Source organism: Brachycentrus maculatus, unplaced genomic scaffold (assembly GCF_059751285.1).
Source record: "Brachycentrus maculatus isolate JH-2025_06_01 unplaced genomic scaffold, ASM5975128v1 h1tg000605l, whole genome shotgun sequence".
Classification (NCBI taxonomy): Eukaryota; Metazoa; Arthropoda; class Insecta; order Trichoptera; family Brachycentridae; genus Brachycentrus; species Brachycentrus maculatus.
Window position 1 is genome coordinate 333,719 of NW_028281344.1, and position 22,073 is coordinate 355,791.

Below are 22,073 nucleotides of genomic sequence, written 5' to 3' on the forward strand. Positions count from 1 at the left end.
CGTTAGTGATATGAAATATTTATGATTTTATCAAGGTACACCAATATAAACATGTTATAGTATAAATAAATAAAAATTGGTCATTTCTTGTTGATGGTATGAAATATTGATGATTTCATCAATGAATACCAATAAAAAAATGTTATAGTATGAATAGATGAAAATTGGTCCTTTTTCGCCATTTTCTTTTCAATGACGACTTAGGCCACCCCTTCTGCTGATCGATCCCCATTGCTTTATTTTACATCTCAAATAATCTGGCACACCCCCCCTCCCCTGTTATTGTTACCCCCACAGGCCTCTCACCCCCGCGGGTAATGTGTAAAGGCGATTTCCACCCCCGAAACTTTACCCCTTTCTGAATACGTATATATCTCCAGCACACACCATTATTAGGGGCTGAAGTGTATCGAATGTGACGTCACGACCCCCCCCCCTCGATTATATTTATCCTATTTGAATATCGACCGAATTTCCTTGATTAAAAAATTGAATTAGTCGATGATTTGATTGTGCTTTCAAATGTGTGCACAGTATTCAAATCGAATCTGGTACCTCGTAAAATATTTATTTGAATACAGAATATAAATTTACTTTATTGAGGATAATATTGCGACACAAGCTATCCCAAGAACTTGAAAATATACGGGTAACCGTCGTTTTGCGCCGGTTCGCTTTACGCCAATTCACAATTACGCCTGTCCTTGACGGCTATGGGATTCCCTGGTTTGGCCGACACCAAAGCACCGCGATTCTAATAACGAAAAAAACACTTTATTACGTTGATTTAATTCATAATATTACCGCAAGCGCGAGCAGGCTATCATGTAAGTTAAAATGTTTTGAAATTGTATAAAAATATTTTTGCCCTACTGTGCTTAAGCTTTGTGACCGAAATAACTTTCTAAATAAGAAGAGAATGAGAAAAAACCGGAACTCCGGCGTAAAACGACGGTTACCTGTACTTGATTACTTAAAATAATTATATAAACACTCCAATATGAAAAATACAAGAAAATATGATACTAAGTTTATAATTTTGGAGCACACATGTTTGAGACAAAACGAAGTAAACAAAATAATACAAACTACCTTTAAATCTCTTTGCCAATGTGTCTCTTTACCCTTTTTCGTTTTGCAGCGTCGATGCGTCGTTGCGTTACCTCTGCGTCTACCCTTCTCCACTCCTTTGAACCCTCTTTTTACTTGGACTATACGAAATCACTACGTCATCGAACCTTTGAATGATTTTATTTCATCCCCCTGTCGAAATGCGTATGCAAAATACTACCCCTTCTGTAAACCACTACACACCTACATACGCACACATTTATTATTGACAAAAAGCAAATAAACTTTAGAAAATTAATTAGTTCTTAGAATGAATTATATTTTTATTAATTGATTCGACAGTCACTTTGTGGTAAAATCTATTAATATTTTATATAAGTTTTATTCAGTAGATACCACGTTTTCTTAACATCTTCCGTGACATATAATATTTATTTAACATTAAGAATTTTGGTAAATTTTAATGAATTTTCATTTTGGCATTTGTAATTTTATTGCCCTATGCACTGGTGACTGTAGGGGGGTGGAATCAAATTATAACATAATTGTATGTATGCTATGTACATACATATGTGCATTTAAACGAATATTGCAGTGATATTTGTGGTGGAGAGAATCAAGAAATAAAAGTTCAGAAGCGTCGTAAAAATTTTGACCTTTGCAAGAGTTCTGTGGCATTATACTACTGTATATGTTGTACATAATATAATACTGTGTGATTATTCTTTAAGTATCTAATATTATTTATTTATCATTAACTGAACAATTCATTTTTTTTATTTTATAAAATCGTAAAGGGACGTTCAAAAAATGATAATAATATGAATGGCTAATTTATAAAGCGCTGTTCTCTTAAAATATCTGTAAGATTGCATTTCTTTTCATTTAAATATTATATTATGTTATACTAAGAGATATCTAAAAAGATCATTTTAAAATGTATTTTTCCTATCTAAATGAGTGTATTCACTACTTTTTGAGTATGTACTAAAGAAAAATATATATATAATAAAATAGGAAAAATGCAAGTACTCAATTTGATACCTTTAAAAAAGAGACTAATATATAATATGCTTATTTTTATATTTTAATTTTTCAACAAGAAAATCCCCAAAAATTTATAAATAAGGTAATTTTAAATAATTTATAAAAAATATTAAACATATAACTAGAAATAAGGATAGAATAAGACTGCTATTGAATAGATTTATATTATCCACTGACACTTCGTGATGGAATTGCATTTTTAATTTATTATTAGATTAAAACCAATATTTTTAGCTTTTCCACTTTTTTATTTGACCAGCGACCGGGTTTCGTCGTTACCGACATCGTCGTCACCAGTCTGATGATGTCGGTAACGACGAAACCCGGTCGCTGGTCAAATAAAAAAGTGGAAAAGCTAAAAATATTGGTTTTAATCTAATAATAAATTAAGACTGCTATTGGTTTAAAAATATACGATGAGATGCCTCAATGTATGAATAATGAAATTAGTTTCAATGATTATTGTAAGAAGATGTAAATATATATGATGTTAAATTTAGTATAAATATTAGTTTGTATTAAATGTAATATAAGGTAACTGAAGAAAAAAAATGTTTCCACTTTAAATGTAATAAAAATGTAATAACTAAAGAGTTAAAAATTATATCCTCGTGGAATACAATCCGCTGAATATTTTCATACATTTCTCGAGTATTACATAAAGAGATCTGTGATGGGGGTCATATTTTCGTACTAATGAACGAATCGATAATTTCCAAAGGGCACAGAACCCCGAGGCTATCTATAGGGGTGTTAATCTTCATGCTAAAAACACAAAGAGAAGCGCCCCCCTACAAATATAACATATATCTGTCATTAAACATTCCCTTTGATTAAAACGATAAATGAACGCGGGCTGATCAAGCCTCCCTTGCGTCATCTTTCCTCCCTCCTGCCGCCCTGGTACTCGGTTTCACCCTTGCTACCCCGGCCTCGTCTCGGCGCCGATACAATGCAGAATTCTTAATGGCGGCGTAATCCGGTTTTAATATTTGGCAAACCAATCTGCCCGAATTCAATGGAGTGGATGATTTCAGATGGATTGCTAAGTACGAATTTGATTCGAATCGCCAATTCGATAATTCGCAACGTAAAACCCGAAACAATCGACCATTCGAGTATATGGCAATAACCTTTATTACGTTTTCCAATATCCATCGAACAAAAATCCACATGTATATGTTACTTACTACCTATACCCATACTTTACACTTTTGTAAGGACCTACACTAAACACGGGACTACAAACCGATTCATATTTGTAATTTTTTCGTCAATTTTCGTTTCGTGTTTGTTATCGTGTGTGTTACACATTTTCAGCAGCCAATTAAGTATTGGTACCAACCCCAATGAATAAATGTCAAGCATTGAATTGTCGAGAAAAGTTGAAAATATACTGAATGCACTTAAAAAGCGATCCCTCGGGCAAATGTCCGGCAAAAAGATGTATAATAGATGTAAGAATGGTGAAATAAAGAAAAAAGCATTGTAGATAAAATTAATAAAGGTGTACTGAGACGTTTGGACATGTGGAACGAATGAGTGAGGAAAAAGCAAATGAGGTTTTCAAATTGGATTTTCTTTTATTATTACACTAATACCACGCCATTCAACTATAATTAAATGAATAAATTAAAAATTAAAAAAAAATAGTAATCACAATTAATAACGTACAGAAATGCATGATTTTTTCGTACTTTCTTTTTTAGATTTTACTGTAAGATTTTGTGGCTTTGATATTTTAAATTTACGACTTATTTATCACTTTTTATTCAGTTTTTTTTTCAGTTTTTTAAATACAAATTCAATTAAAATGCGGCTTCATTTTCGAGTTCAAAAAGGAACCTGTTTAAAAATCAATATGCAATAGACTCCTCTGCGAAGCGAGAAGAATTCTATAAGGGATGGCAGGCCATCAACATCCACACCCCCACCCCTCCATACATGAATATGCAAAATAATAATATATAATAACTCTTTCTGTGCCACCGAAGGCGTTGCTAGGCAATTTTGAGCAAAGGATATTTTTGGTGGAAAGGGCTAGGGGGTGATTTTTAAGGTAGGGTGGTCGAGTAGAGAAAAGAGTCATTAATTACTGATTTGGATACGTTATTTACCAACACACGCGTCTTCTAAAACACATACATTCACATAGATGTCAATTCTTCCACTTTCAGAGTATTATTGTATTTTTAAGACTAAAAATTCGTCCATAATTTAGAAATTTTGTACAAAATGTCACTTTAAAATTTGTGACATTATTTTTTATTCGATTGTACTAAAATTTCAGGTTTCTTTTCCCTTTGGGTGATATTTCTAGATATATGTGAGATCAGAATGATAAAGCTACATATTCGTTTGACAAAGATCGAGTTTTGCGGACACAAGCACACGAAGTTTAATTTGTAAATTGAAAGATATGGAGATTTATTTGAAAATAGTGGTATTTCCAAAATAAATTTAATAAAAAATATTTGATACTAAAGATTGGAATTAATTAATTATTGCCGCATTTTAATTAATTATTTTAAAATACAACGTTTTAAAACTTATTTTTTATTACAATACCAATATTAATTTCACAGCTTTTAGTCTTGAATCTTTAAACCCTATACAAATGAAAATATTCCACGTCTTGGGTACTTATATAATTATATAGTTATTCATGAAGATGTGAAATCATCTTTGAATATATCAATTCAGAATTGCATACAGCTGCTGCGGTTTTAAATAGGATTATACACATATGATTTCTACACATATCGTTCTTCAGACTACATCACGTATTACGGTGTCTACGTATCATTAACATAGACAATGGAATCGTTCCTTTCAAGTGATACACGATTCCTAAATTTAATAATTTGATAAAACATGTATTATGATTTCACTAGTGAAATATCCGATGTATGTTATTAATTGATAAATATTCCCGATTTCATCAGTGAAAATCCATCGATTATTAGAAGGTTGTATGTATTCATTGAAAGGATTCGATTTCCATTGAAATTCTTCTCCCGTTTTTAGCGTTGTACCACAAAAGTACAGTTCAATCAAAGTAATTGAAAAAATCAGTAAAAAAAATATAAGATTTTGTTTGATTTTTTAAGTAGATGTCCTGAAAAATAAAAGCTTTGATAATTATTTATCAAATATAAATTAACTTCAAATGTTAAATGTGAATATATGGTACATAAATATAAACACACATTTCTTTTGCTGCAATCTCTTTACTTAGAAATGATATATTATATCAATAAAATAAGATCCAAAAAAAAATCTAGATATCCGGGGACCAATATTTATCAACTTACTACTTTTAAATAATTGATCATATATATATATATATATATATATATATATATATATATATATATATATATATATATATATATATATATATATATCGATCCGAAAAGATGCAAACGGCTAAGAAATTATAAATTGTATTGAAATACATATTTTCAATAACCCTTCCCTCATGCGAACCTCCCTCAACCCCTAGTTATTGTTTTACTGATTGATTCGTATTGTGTGCATGAGATAATAGACCCCCTGTACCTTGAGGGTCGAACTCTTTTCATACACCGAGTACCTCTGTGTATTTCACAACGTAATAAGTATAGGTATCTCAGTTACGTAAAATATTAAATGATTCTCTTCGGATATACTTGTAATTTTACTCACACAGCATTCAATTAAAAAAATATGTGAAAAAAAACATCATAGCTAATAATTTACTGGTTTGATGTCATCAATAACAAAAATGTTTATATTTTCACTCATTTTATTCAACAATGAATCCACCCTTAATTGTATACAATACAAAGAGAACAAAACGTCAATACTCGTTTATTGTATTTGTGGAAATTCATCGTATATATTTTTCTTGAATTTTTCTTGTTTGCCATATATTCTCTCAATAAAAACCCACGATTTTTTGGCCTTTCATTACTAATCAAACAAATAATAATAATAATTAATTAAAATCAATCGAGAAATTGAAATTCGAAGCGAGTTTTTATCAATTGCTTTTAATCAAAGAATTTATATGAAAATCACGTTTTCCTTTCAATATTGACTTTAATATAAAATATCATAACTAAAATAAGAAATTTAATTTTCTTTTGTACGTAATGTATCGATTTTAAATGTTAGATATATTATATATGTCTCAATAGAAAATAATAAATTTTGAAATCAATTAATAAGAATGAAATATGAAAGCCAACCTACCTTCGGCTGATTTTGTGATCACAATATAAACTGTTTACCACTCACCGTTTTGCCCATGATTAGACAACATCAAAAGTCACAAATAAACCAAAAACTGACTACCGATTGATACTGATCATAATTCGGACCTTACATAGCTGTCTGAAATTAGTGTCTAGTAGATTTGTCCGCCTCCGTAGTGTAATGGTCAGCACGCTCGGCTACCGTTCTGGAGGTCCCGGGTTCGATTCCCAGGGGGGGGTCAAATAAATATAAGTGATTTTTCCACTCTAATATTTATTCTATATTACCCTGGACTGGTACCTGAAGCGGAGGACTGATCACCTTTCCTTCATGTGTAAACGATTAAGATAACACTGCGTTTATATGACATAGTGCCCTATGCACCAGTGGGGTGCGGATAAGGGTTTGAATGAAAATGAATGAGATAGTATATATACAAAAGTAAACACGTGGTTCTTTGAGACGCGATTTACAAAGGAAAATCTGTGTCGGGTTGTGGTCCCGTGGTTAGTGTCGCGGAATTTTGAGTCAAGAGTTTCTAGGTTCAAATCCATTATACCACAATTTAATGCCTTTTTTAATAATGAGCCACTTAGGAATACAGAAATAGTTTTATAAGTAATAAAAACACAACTATTTATATTTAAAAATAAAAAACAGTTATTGTGTATATTAAGACCTTTTATAAGTCTCTTTTGTCCGCCTCCGTAGTGTAATGGTCAGCACGCTCGGCTACCGTTCTGGAGGTCCCAAGGGGGGTAAAATAAATATAAGTGACTTTTTCACTGTAATATTTATTCAATATTACCCTGGACTGGTGTACCTGAAGCGGAAGGCTGATACTGATCACCTTTCCTTCATGTGTAAACGATCAAGATAACACTGCGTTTATATGACACAGTGCCCTATGCACCATTGGGTGCGGATAAGGGTTTTTTTTTTTTTTTTATAAGTCTATCGAATTTTATTACCATACCCCCAAAAAACAGGGTGTAGGAATTTCTACATACTTTGGTGTCAGTCGTAATAATTTGACCAAAAATCTGCAGTTGATTGGTCTACCTTGCAGTGCTCGATTGTTCTATTTTTTGATCTGCATACATTAACAAGTCGTGGCTAAAAAAAGTTTTCGTCGTAATTTTATAGTCTCGGCGCACGCAAATGAGCGTATTTCCCATTGTGTTAACTGCAGTCTGGCTCAAATCACGCTATTATTGGAGCAAATCACAACTTTACGTTTTAATGCAACTTTATAAAGGTTACGAATTAATGTGTCACAGATTTTACAAAATTAGACGTACAAATTTAAGCGTTTTTATATGACTTAACACTTTCTACAAAATTTATATTCCATTAATAACAAATTCTCTATTGAAAGCCACACTAACAGCCAAAATACCACATCTGTCAAAATTTTAATTGACACACGAATAAAACCCAACATCTGTGTACATTTAAAAAAAAATAATGCAAGATGGATATTAAAAAAATAGGTAAAAGGATGAACGTTACACAAGTGTACAAAGTGATCACTCAAGCCAGCCAAATGAGAGAACGTAAGCCCTTGAATGCTCAGACTTCCATCTTCTTTCATATAAAAACAAAAGATTTTTTTGAGACACCATTATATCATGTACATATATTGATATGTCATCCGTAGGGTGAATAATCCATTGTCTGATAATAGTAATATTTATTTAAATGTTAATATTACAACATACTAAAACACTTGGAAAATTCTCTCTCAATAGTGTTAAAAACCAATAATAATTTTAAAAATTTATATTTGCATATTTTTTTTTTACCCCCAATATTAATTAAAAATACATTAATTTTTTTTCAATAATCTACTGAACTAAAATATGTCTTCAAATTTTCATATTTTGTATTTGAAATCATCACGATTCGTTACAATATATCCTCACAATTAAATGTCTTATTTTGGGATTTTCAGAGATAATTACGTCAGTAAATTCTTTCATATACAAATCTGTCAACATAACCTCTCTCATGCAGTGTCCTTTCCTTTAAATTGGCTTAGCGAGGAAAGTTTACGAAATTCTAAATAATATCTACCCTTTGGTATTTTAATATGTTAAACTGAAATACGCATGTGGTCATAAACTAAAAAAACAAACCTTAACCCTTTGAAAGTCGAATCTTAAATATGTATTTAAAAGATCTAAAAATCTATCTATTTATTTATCTATTTAAAAGATTTATCTTTGCACTTGCCTAAAAAACAACACCAAACTCCTTTTTTTTAATAATCGAAAATATATTCATTATTTTCAAAATAGTATTTTTATTACGTTTAAACACGTTTTTATTGTCTTTCTAAGAAAACACATTCAATTTTTTGTCCACTTTTCTTTATTTCAGGTATGTTCACAATTTAGTTTTTTTTGTTATATTTCACTTAAAAGATGATAATATATAATTAACAGCTCATCTATGATATTGTTTATCGAATATAAACTAAACTATATTTTTAAATATAAAAACAAATAGATTAATTTATTTTCATTAATTGATTCGGCAGTCACTTTGTGGTAAACGCTATCATACGGCGTTTGAAAATGATGCGGAATGCATCGAAACGCGTGTCACAATAGATTTTAAGAAATAGCGTTATTTACTAAGTAAAACTTAAATTAAATGAGATAAGATAATGCATTTAATTTACTATACTATGATCAGTCACCGAGATACGTTGGTTTTTAAATTATTTTCAAATATTTAAAAATGTATTTAAATTTTTCGCATTTTATTAAATCCTCGTTAGTAGAGTGTTATAGCATCTTAATGATTCATGCAAGCAATTATATCTTACTTATTTTTAAAAAGTACACGTATAATAAGTGAGTTTTACGACCGAAAACTCGACGTATAAAAATTCTGTATTTTAATTGTTTAGGATTTTATATATACACTCCGTTTTGTTCTTTATCTTGAATTAGAACATACAATAAATTAATGCTTTAAATTTCAAAACGTTACTTTACAATAAGCAAGTCATAAAATAAGAATTTTACTGCCTCTAAAATGGGGATATTCTCATAATTAATTCCGGACGCTTCCGTCACTGAAACGTACGAAAAATCATTCATTATCTCGTGATCAAATGCTCAATAATGGAAAGAATGGTGAAAAATCATTCATTTGATTATGTTTATTGAGCAGAATAGTGAAAAATCAATAATTTGATTATGTTTAATGAGCAGAATAGTGAAAAATGATTCATTTGATCATGTTTATTGAGCAGAATAGTGAAAAATCGCTCATTTGATCATGTTAATTGAGCATAATAGTAAAAAATCAATCATTTGATCATATTTATTGCGCAGAACAGAGAAAAATCATTCATTTTATCATGTTTATTGAGCAGAATAGTGAAAAATCGCTCATTTGATCATGTTCATTGAGCATAATAGTAAAAAATTAATCATTTGATCATATTTATTGCAAAGAACAGAGAAAAATCATTCATTTGATCATGTTTATTTCGCAGAATAGTGAAAAATCATTTATTTGATCATGTTTATTTCGCAGAATAGTGAAAAATCATTCATTTGATCATGTTTATTGAGCAGAATGGTGAAAAAATCATTCATTTGCTCGTATTTGCTCATCTCAATTTTCTACAAAGGGGTTCGTATGTTAAAAGGTGAGAAGAGCTTTTCATAGGTATTCTCTATAATTCTATTTTTTTATAACTAACTGACTAACTTACCATCGCGTCGCTTCCTCGCAGGGGTAGGCAGAGAGATTAGAACGTCACAACAATCGGTCTTCGCAAACAATCTTCGCCTCTTATATAAATAATTATTTTTCAGTATGTCATGACCCACGCAAATGTCTTTTGAATCGAAATATTTTTGCCTTTGATCAAATTCTAAAAATTTTCAATCCCTAAAAGGACAAAATAAAATTAATAAAATATCTTTTATTCACTCCATATTTTAGCCATTAATTAAAATGTGGAAAAAAATAAAACCTTTTTAATTTAATGATGCATCATTTTTTAGTACGCAAATGCAATCTTAAAATTATCTGTAAGAGTTTTGTCTGTTTACTCATGATTATAGTCTGTTCTGTTCGCGAAAGCAAAACAATTAATTAATTAATATTTTAGCTTGTTTACTTGAGTACGTATTTTCTGAACACATCCAATTATCAGGTCGTCTGTCTAGGCACTTCTGATTTAAGATGCGCTCCTTGCTTCAAGCAATAATGCAATTATTTTATTGCGTACTATACATAGTTAAAATGGAGTAATATCCATCATATTCAATTCAATAAAGATGCATCGTCATAAAATTGTACAATGAGTACTCAATTTAAGTCTCACAGTCTAGATATTTTATAGATGAAATTCAATGATTATTTGAGTAATAAAATTTCTTTTACATTCAACAATAAATTCGTACGTACACAGATAAATTACTCCATACTGCATTAATTTGAAAGTACGTTTTATTTTTATAATTTTCTAGTATTTTTCTGTGCCTAATTTTGCAAATGGAATTGACACAATACTACTACCATATTAATAAAAAAATGTGAAGGACATTTGTACCATAAACCAAGCTTAGACACAAAATGCCAAACCCTCTTCTAGTAGTACGGAAGGTCTGTTGACGATAGTCAAGAGTCCGACTTCTCCTGAGGAGTTTTACTTGGTTTTCTCTCAGTAATGACCAAATACTAAGAAGTTCCCGATTGACCCACACTAGATTATCCCTCCTGTTCCCAACATAGATTAAAATAAAAGTAAAAATTGTAGCTAGAAGAATAAAAAATCCAGTTAATGATCTATAAACTTCGTACATAATAAGCAAGGTAAATAATAAATAGTACTCCCATCTAAAAAATATATGTTATCATATTTTTCATAAACGAATGTAAAAGCCATTCTAAATATATCCCAGTCCAATCTAACTAATGATAATAAAAAAATATTAGTTATGGAGAGAATGTATTTTTTTTCGTAAGTTATACGGAAAATCAAAACAGAAACCTTGCCAGGGTACTCAAATGTAGTAATCACTTCACTGTGAATACCGACAAAACGTCTAAAAAATTGTTATTTAGATCTTTATTTCAATGGTACATACATTGAGTTAATGAGCTTTTAAGTTACATTTATTTTTTCTTCATTATAAAGCTTACTTCAAAACGGAGGCAGACTAAATATAAGGTAATAAAAAAAAATTAAAATGCTATTTTCCGATTCCGAATGACTGCCAAAGCGAAAAAAAATTGACAGATGAATAATTTTGTTCCATTTTCGAAATCCCCGCCAAGCGATAACCGTTACATTGTAAACTTCAAATACCGAACGTCAGATCAGGGGTGGAGCATTTCCCGGGGGGGTACTTTTTAAAATTTCACTAGACAGTGGTGTAGTCGGGTTGGGCGGGCTGGTCGGCGGGTAGGGGGGGGGACAGGGGGCAGGGGGGCGGAAGATAATAAACCTAACGTAACGCGGCAAAGTAAAAGCAGCCAAAGAGAGATACATTCGTAGCGAGCCAACCCCCTTACGTTTTGGACATTTCGAGAGGCGCTAAAAGGTTTTGCACCTCGGCCCCTTTTTTGAATATTTATTTTTATTTTGTTTTCACAATACTATGCTGACAATTTTAACTATAATAGCTTTTACTACCAGAATGAATAACTCCATTTTTTAAATGAACATTTTTTTTTATTTTACCACTTTTTGTGTCAACATGACAGGATTATTCGATCAGTCAAAATATCTTATTACTAAAAAAATTTTTTTTTTTAATTCAACAAAGTGAACGATTATGATAAGAAAAGTGTTATATTACCATACCACAAAGTTAACAATGCTTTTAATGTACAAAATATTTTTTAGTTCATCTAGAAATACAACTAAAATTTGCACATTCCAGTACAGCGTACTTATCATCGAACCATAATGGAGGTCTAAAAACAATTCAGTTTTTAAAATATTACATTAAAAAAAAATTAGCGTCTTTGGGCGGTTAGTTAAATTATCGATATTTCCATACCTTGAAATTCGCCAATCTCATATATCTGTTTACGCTATATTTTATTGGTCTCAAATAAATTTTAATTATTTGAATTCAAAGTAAAATATTCTTATTTTAACTGTTTTATTATTCTTTAATTATATTAATTGAAAGTAAAATATTCCTATGTGAAATGAATTTTTTTCAAGTCTCCACAGTTTGGTTTTTCACGGAACTTGGAACAAATCGTAAGCCGAAGCAAACGGACAAACATATCCCTCTACACCATCGGAACTGCAAAACGAAATACTTCTTCAAACAAAATCAACAAAACGCCCCCGTCCCGTTCTTTCACAGCGTACAGCGTATACGCGCTGTACTCTTCAACATGTTCGGAGTGTGTACTTATAGTATAGGATAAGTCCATACAGCATACGAACCAACACATGCTCGGAGGTCTTCTTTATCTTCCCTTTTGCACGTTCATTAAAATTCTCTTTATTTATTGAGAATTTTGAAATCATCTGTCTGTGAGTTCTGCATTTTTTTACCGTTTTTTCGTCTGCCGTAAAGGGAATGAACACGAAACATGTGTAGACTTACTTACATGAAGAGAGTAATAATATTTAATATCGCAGTGTGTCTTTTATCTCTTTTTCTAGATTCAACGGTTAAGTGAAGTTTTACATTAATTGGAATATCAAGGATTTAGAAAGGGTGATAAACTAAAGTGGAGAATCTAAACCAACAGCTCAGCTATAGCTCATTCTATATAAGTATATATTTTTACATTTTTTCATTTTTACGCATTTTTATCGATTGTTGCGCGGTATGATCGATAATCCTGAAATTATCCAGAGCATTGGTCTGTATGTTCCCGATAGTTACCTAAGACAGCGTCGGCATATTCACATTCCTATACACAGGACCAACCTGCCGATGGTTATGCCTGTAGGAAGAGCTACCGCTATGTTGAACAATATCACATTGGATATTGATCTGTTCCATGTGTCCGAAGGAGTTTTCCGAAGCGGGATTCTTCTACACCTTTAAGTCTTATTGCTTACTTTTATTTATTTTTTTTTTTTTTATTCATTTAATATATTTACATTTTTATTTATAACATAATAACATTTGAATCATTTATACATATGTAGAACTTTTATATTTCGATTCGCTGTGCCTCTCCATAAAAGAGTCTGTGCTCTTGTGCTTGGAAAGGGACTTACACTCGTGGTTTAATGTTATATAATAAAAGATATAATAGTTTTTTTAATATATTTTTTTAAAGATTTAAATGTATAGAGCTTTAATTTTTTTCTTGAGGATTTTTATATCATCTATTTTTTTTATTTCTTTAGGGAGTTTATTGAAATGTTTGATTGCCAAATATTTGAAGTTTTGCTGAAATTGCTTGGTGTTGCATTTTGGAATAGAAAAATCGTTTGAGAATCTCGATGATAAATTCTTTGTTAAATTTAAATAGTTGTCACCCTTTAGTATTTGAAAAACTGCGGTTTTTTTATAAATGGATTCTATATTTGGGACTTGAAATTTTTTAAATAATAGTTTTGTTGGAAATATGTTTTTTTTTTTCAAGATGACTTTAATTATGGTTTTCTGTACAATTTTCACTGAGTTCAGTATGTTGTTGTATGAGCCTCCCCATGCAATATAATATAATATATACGCCTTGAATATTGTTTGTTATGTATATATTATTTTTTTATTAAATAAATTGAATTGAATTGAACATATATGTATCAGGAAAATTGATAAACTTGCAATAATTATTACAATTTTTCATAAAATCGTTTTTATGAATCATTAGCGGACTAAAATTTGATTTTGGATTCCATCCCTGTAACGTTAGTGGTCGTATAAAATTGTACGTATTTTCAACTCTTAATTGAATTTTCTACAACTCAAGTCGGTATGATTGTTTGAAATCGATATTTTTGTCATATAAAATAGACCATATAAAGTAAATGTTGAAAATAAACTAGATTATCCCTTTTTATCGCTTTTCAATATTAGCCAAAAATTGTGGTAAGAAATGAAATTTGGTACTATTCATTTACAATAGTATTTATAATGTAAAAGAATTGTTTTTCAGGTTTTTAGGTGGTTCCGTTTAGATATTCAAATATTCATGTATTATTTTTTAGCGTTATATTTTCGCTAAAGCATACAGATATCAAGGATGAAATATGACATGCCTGCTCATAATTTTATTACCCAATGAATCTCAGTTACAAAATACAAAGATCTTGAAGGTAATACCGATCGTAAAAACGCGAGATTTTTTTTACTACACAGACAAATGATTTTAGTTAATTTTTCACACGTTTTCAAGCCACGTGATTGACGTCAAGACCAAACAAGAGAAGAGCAAAGCGTCAATTAAAATCACAAATAATTTATTCCATTCATTTTTCGATATATTGTAATTTGTAAATTGAAAATCGTTATTGACGTCAGCGGTCACAGCGCGATGCATTTATTGAAGAAAATGTCAAGCACGAAATTGTAAAAGCACTCCTACACAGTTATTTGATGTAAATGGTGGTCCTACCATAACGCACATTCATTGAAAATAAAACAAAAAGTTTTCAGAAAATTTATAAAAAAAATGTGATAGAAAGATCTATGACAATTCGCTCACTCCTTTCAAGAACGTCATAAATCAAAAATCGTCAATTTTCAGTTGCGCATGTTTTCAGAATACCCAGAAAATGTACTATATCACAGCAAAACCGGCATATTTTAAACTTAATATTTACCTGCTACAGGGCAGAAAAAGTTGTTTTTGCATTTTGAAGAAAATGCATTGTTTAATTTTTTATTTACTTAAACTAAATGTTTTCAAATGGAGAAAAAACCTTCAGGTTTTACCTAAAAAGATCAGATACACAGTAAAAAGTTCAATAAGTGGCTTGATATTTATTTTTAATACATTGTATTATATTTTTCAACTTTAAAAACGTTCTCCTGAAAAATCAAGTTTTTTGATTTATGACGTTCTTGAAAGGAGTGAGCGAATTGTGTGTAAAACAAAATAAATGCCAAATGCTCGCCACGGCTTCAGTAGTACTTACACCTATATCCGATGGTCCATATTTTCAATGACGCTGTGGTTTATAATATTACAATAAATATTGATTATCCCACAAATTTAAAAGACAAAATAAATATGAAAAAAAACAACAGGAATAAAATAAATACATTTACATATGTTCAAATAATATAATACATACATACTTTAGATATGGGCGATTTTTTTTAAAAGCAAACGAATTTTTATTAAAAAAAGTCCTTACTTCATTCGGTTTTTGGATTCGATCATTTGAAGCTAATCAAGCCAGCCCGTACACAGATTTGGCTTCGTATTGCGTATTTGTAGCTCTAATATATTTGACAATTTTACATTAAAAAACTCTTCATCATCTTTAATTTTGTCCGCCTCCGTAGTGTAATGGTCAGCACGCTCAGCTACCGTTCTGGAGGTCCCGGGTTCGATTCCCAGGGGGGGGTCAAATAAATACAAGTGATTTTTTCACTCTAATATTTATTTAATATTACCCTGGACTGGTACATGAAGCGGAGGGCTGATCACCTTTCCTTCATATGTAAACGATCAAGATACTGCGTTTATATGAATTACTGCCCTATGCACCATTGGGGTGCGGATAAGGGTTTTATTATTATATTATTATAAACAGAGACATACAGATTTAAAATTAAAAATTGAAAAATGTATACAAAAGATTATATTTTGGGTTCAATATAAAATACCTGCTTGAAATAGGGTACAAATACATTCTTTATTATCTGATTCAATATCTAAAACTATTAATTAATTAGTTAACTGTATATTTTTTTCATATAAATAAATCTCTTATATGACTAAGTACATTATAAGTATAAATAACCCTCTTTTTCTTGGATATTTTATCACGATATTGTGTTTTTATTTAATATATTTATTTTAGCTCAAGAAAATCAACTGTTTTTACAGTCGCGACAATTAATAAGATCTAATCTGAAGTCTAAGAAAAATGTCTTCCTAGCAAATAATAATATAATTCAGTTTAATTACCTTTGCATCTATGCAGCAGATATAAATATCCTGGCATGTGATTTATACTTATCGTAGGTAGTTAGCTAGTCATGCTATAGCTAGGTAAAGCGATAACGTACAAAGGAATACAAAATATACTACGAACTGTCTCCTGGGTATTCCTCCACTAGCCGTGTAATTATTTTGTAATTGCAGAATAATTAAATACCATTAATTCAAACCCTTATCCGCACCCTAATCGTGCATAGGGCACTGCGCTATAGAAACGCAGTGTCATCTTGATCGTTAACACATGAAGGGAAGGTGATCAGCCCTCCGCTTCAGGTACCGGTCCAGGGTAATATTAAATTAATATTAGTTTGAAAAATAAAAATAAAAACATGAAATATAGATGCCTATAGAATAAACATTGTATTTTTAATTTAAATTGATATTTTTCACTTGGTAAACACCACGTTAAAATCTATAGAGAATTAAAATTGAATAGTTATCACCGCAAAGTGACTGCCAAATCAATTAATAGATATTTTGTATCTACATCTAATGGTGCACTTCATCAAATCGACACAATGTTAATTTGATCGTTCATTATACGCAATCAGAGCATCAAAATGTTAAATTGACGTAATTCACTATTACACAGTGCCTTAAGCACCATCAAGTATGAATAAGAAGAGAAAAGTAAGGATTATACCTGTTGAATTGTGTTACTTCATTCATTGATTTTCCACAGTTCACTAAATATTTTTTTTTATTTCAAATACAAAACGTTACATAAAAATACCTCAAAAATCACGTATTTCATCGTGCTAATATCATTTCAGGGTTAAAAATCGTGATGCGTGATTTGTGCAAACATTACATCAAACCCTCGTGATTTCAAAATACGCGTTATCAAACATAATAAATCTTATAAATAATTGTATATCTTTGAATCTCTTAATATCTGTTCGTTGTATTGTATTTCATTGATAAAAGTGTCCGCGTTGTTAAACTAACACTGTTTGCTCGGAAGATCGTATTTTCAGCTTTAGTTTTTCTGGAAATATCATTTTTGAGTCACTAATTTCGTAACGACAGTTTGGTAGTCATCGTCAAACAAAAGCAAGACTGTCGAATGAAATCTCGACTCGGGAGCCTTCGTGAGAAGTCTGTTTTTACTGTGACACATTTCACTTCTGTGAAAATACGTCAACATAGTAAATAAGTACTGCTGAACGCAGAAAAACATCAAATATTTGTTTTTGAACGTGTTCATTTATTCATTGTCTTGTCTTGATTCTAAATGTTCTATTTTTATTTATTTTTTAGCCCTTTTTCTAATTTAAATCATTTAACATTCGTTTCATTTAATAGCGTTTGTCTAGTATCCTGAAGGTTCCGGGTTCGATTCCTAGTTTGTTCATTATTAAAATGAATAATTTCTCACTCTATTATTAATTTATTTTCCCCGGGATAAACCTGAAGAGAAGTACTGATCAACTTATCTTCGTGAAAATAACGATCAATATAACTTTATTTCAATGCGATTCAGTGCCCTAACACTTTGTTGCCAAGAGGGGAAAAATAAAGTATATATATTATACTACTACTGAGAACAAAAATAAATAAAATTATAAATAAAAGAGCTTCGAAATAATTAATATACATATGTACGAGTGAATAAGTTTTTTAGGACGAAGTGTATGTCAGAAAACATTGCAAGCTTTCCCAACCGCATTTCCGGAACTGATACAGAAGCATCTAAGCTTCCTGACAGATCTCTCTTACAAAGCATTTTTTATTAACTAATTTACGAAAATTGTAGAAAATATGAAGCAAAATTGGATCGTTGAATTTACATTTATAAGCTTTCAATGTCCCTGTCACTGCCAAGTTAAATAAATACAAGTTTGTAAAACCTCCACCAAGTTTCTAGAAGTATCAGCAAACAATTACTCTTAGCAGATTTTATGCATTTTAAGATATTTTTTTCTATGTATTGTGTTATTTTATAATTCAACTGTGCATAGTTAATAGGTATGATTTTATTGCAAACAACATGTCCGCTTGTGACAAGATAAAACGGGATCGAGCACAACGCAAAGGCAATCGTGCTTCTCTAGTCGCCATTAAATAAGTAAATAAGCGTTTGTTTGCTCTCGGATTCCATCTTACAAAGGAAAGCTTGATTTATTGTCATGTTTTTTACAAAGAGAATATAATAAATTATTGATAAAGTGATAATGATGAAAAATAGAGGCTCAACAGTATTAATGAAACGTGAATAAAATGGTTTTATCTCGCCAAAGACGCGATACGGTACAAAGATCGGAATACCTTTTTTTCATAAAAAAATACTCTTAAAACACTTGTTTAAGACCACTTTTTAAGTTAATAATGTAAACACGACTAGTTTCGAAAACTACAGATGTTCTCCTCTTTACCAGTTGATTAAAACATCTGTTGTTTTCGAAACTCGTCGTGTTTCAATTAATGAACTCAAAAGTGGTATAATACAAGTGCTTTATTTTTATATTAAAATCATTATGTTATTATATTATTTTTTGACATCTCATCAAAGATGAAGAAGAATATGGAAGTCTGGGCATTTACGGGGTTGACGACCGTCTTATGTTATTATGTTATTCCCCAAAGTAAATTATGCCCACGAGATTTTTTAAAATATTTTTTATCTATCATTATAATTTTCATTTCATAATTTTACGTTTGTGTAAGCGCCTTTGAGGTAGTATTTTACGAAAATGGCGCTATATAAATTATTCAAAATTATAATTTTTTAAATGGAAACTCGACTATTGCGCACATTTTTTCACATTCTGTTTTGTAAAACAAATAATACAATACTTTTAAAAAACATTTAAATTGTGTGCTTTGTAAGTAAATAAAAATGTCACCGCAAACTACCCTTACCCTATTGAAGCATTATAAAATCTGTTTTCCGATACATTTTAATCCTTAATCGAATCGCGAGCATCAAATATGTTACATCGATTTCCCCTATTTTAAAACACACCGTACGTAGATCAGCATTATGTGGACACATTTAATTGTATAATATATTCAAATATTGATACCAATATTGACTGCCGCATTTTATTACGGATTAAAAACATCAAACGGCCCCCTTTTTGGGAATCAGTGGTTCCCAAAATACCGATTGAAATAATGTAGTGATATTTTAAAACAAACCAAATAAAAACTCATTCAAAATGTATTATCAGTCGAATCCTTATGATCGAAACAAAATAATAAAATAATTAAATATTTCTGTATGTGTGTGTATTGGAGCTTGTACAAATATTTTGTTCAAACATTTATTAAAATAAAAACAATGTTTTCCCGTTGTCCAAGCTGAAAACTTGTAACTATTTTTTTCATCATTACATAACTATTTTTAATTTAACCCTTTCCTGCCTAAGGTATCAAAAAATTTAGTTCTTTGAGTTTTGTTCATTAATAAGGTTTGTTAGGAGTCAATTAAGATAAAAAATATCTTTGTATTTTTTAAATATATTTTAATAATGTTTTATGAGAATGGGACTCACAGGCCCTTTATTCTTTGGTACATACCTTTATTTCTTAAAATCTATTGGGACACGTGTTTGGATGCATTTCGCATCATTTTCAAACACCATATGCATCGAAACATGTGTCAATATATTTTAATAAATAGTGGTATTTACCAAATAAAATTTAAATTAACAATGGATAGATATTACTGCAATGAATGAAATTACATAACAAATTAATTCAGAAATATAAGATATATAAAATGCTTTAAAAATAATTTAAAATAAATCTTATAACTACGATATGAGTAAAGGAAAAAAGTTTGTTGGTAGTAGAGGGTTCTAACAATGTATTATTTATTGTTGTTCAACATCCGACCGCCACCGATTCAACAATTCAACACGCGGCTAACCATCGAAGATCGTTCTCACCCCAGACTTGAAATTATCGGTAATTACCGATCGGTAATCGATTTCGGCGGCACCCCACGCTATTCGGCGTTTTTTAGGGTGGCCACGACAAAAAGTGCATTGGGCTCACCCGAGGGATCGAATTGTATTGTTGTCAAGTATATTGATACTTAAATTGAACTTATAATACGATTAAAGCGAGTGACATATTTACACTTGCGGTTTATTAAACCACCAAGATAAGATTACTATATTTTGGTTTTGCAATATTATGAACATGATCACATTTTTTTATATTAATCAATTCCAGAAATGAATTTATTTTGATATCTTAAATTCAATGTAGTAATGTTTATTTTTATGATTAATAACCACAATTTTCTATCTGTTTAATATATTCAATCATTTAATTTTATGCTTTTCAAATTATATGATACCTAATGGTTACTTGACTTTTGTATATCCAAACGTTTATATTTGTTTGTTTGTAATTAGATAGTTATTTATCTTATACATGTCTTACAATCATCATTGTTTACATTACCTAGATCAGGATAATTATTTTTTTTCGCGTTTTCAATTTATATTGTTGCATTTAAGGCTGCATTCATGTTTAAATAGCTTCCACAGTTGTGATTTAGCCCCGTTGGACTATTTTTCGTGAGGAAACATTAAAAATAAATATTACGCTAACCATCTACAAATGATTGAGACCTTGAAACATGAAATCGAAGTAGCCAGTCATGGGATTGAAGTCGAAACAATCGAAAATGCACTGAAAAATTGCAGTGATAGATTGATGAAGGCCAGCCATGGCAGTCATTTGGATAATATTGTATTTTATTCTTAAATGAAAAGATTGAATATTTATAAAAATGTGTAATTTATGAAAATACTTCCCATATTTCAAACATGTTGAAACCCTTGCAGTTTTTTACACCTATCTAATTGAGTTATACATTTCTAATCTTCCTTTTTTCTCTTCTTCCAGATCTCCCAGCTTGGCGAGGATGTTCAGCGACTTCGAGCATCTCTCGGCGCCTTGAGGGACGCCCACGCACAACAGTTGAGACGGCTGGAGCAGAGATTAGATGACAAAAGAAGACACATTGCGAGACTTGAAGCGCGACTGGACACGCAGAGAGACTATGATGATATCAAGCGAGAAGTCAGGTAGGCAGAATCCGCCAATTTTACCAATCAGAAACGAACATCGCTGATATCCTTTGTTTACCCTTGATCATCTAACGACTTACTTAATTTGGGACCATTACCAAAATCTTTTCACTATGTTTCAATTCTCCCCCCTTTCTTTTAATATTGTATAATTCTTCCCTTCAGTCCATGTACTAGTTTTACTTTGTATAAATTAATCATTATAATTCAAAGTTGTTTCAATATTACCAATCCAAATCTCAAATACCAAAATCAACAAAAACATTTAAGTACAATGATTCGCAAATCGTATTAATTTTAATGTATTTTGTATATTAAAAGCTTTGTTAACTTTGTGGTATAGTAATATAACTCACTCGTCGTCATTTATCATTCTTTTTGTGTAATACCACATAAAATATTAAATAATAATTTTCGAAAGAAAAACACTTCTTCTTTCTTCTTTGTCAGCCGTCTTTCCACTGCCGGATGAAGGCCTTTTTATTTTTTCCATACTTCTCTCGTTTTGGTTTTTTCTATTCACTTACTTCCCGCGACGGG

At 30.5% G+C, this 22,073-nt stretch overlaps 1 protein-coding gene across 4 annotated transcripts in view; it reads left to right on the top strand.

Moving 5' to 3' along the window:
• The window catches only part of ct (homeobox protein, cut), a 227,335-nt gene that overhangs the window by 164,685 nt on the left and 40,577 nt on the right, over positions 1-22,073 (top strand). For all 4 annotated transcript variants that reach the window (XM_088273802.1, XM_088273803.1, XM_088273806.1 and 1 more), the window contains one exon: positions 21,349-21,530. In XM_088273802.1, the coding sequence (XP_088129928.1) occupies positions 21,349-21,530 (182 nt within the window). The remainder of the gene's footprint in view (positions 1-21,348; positions 21,531-22,073) is intronic.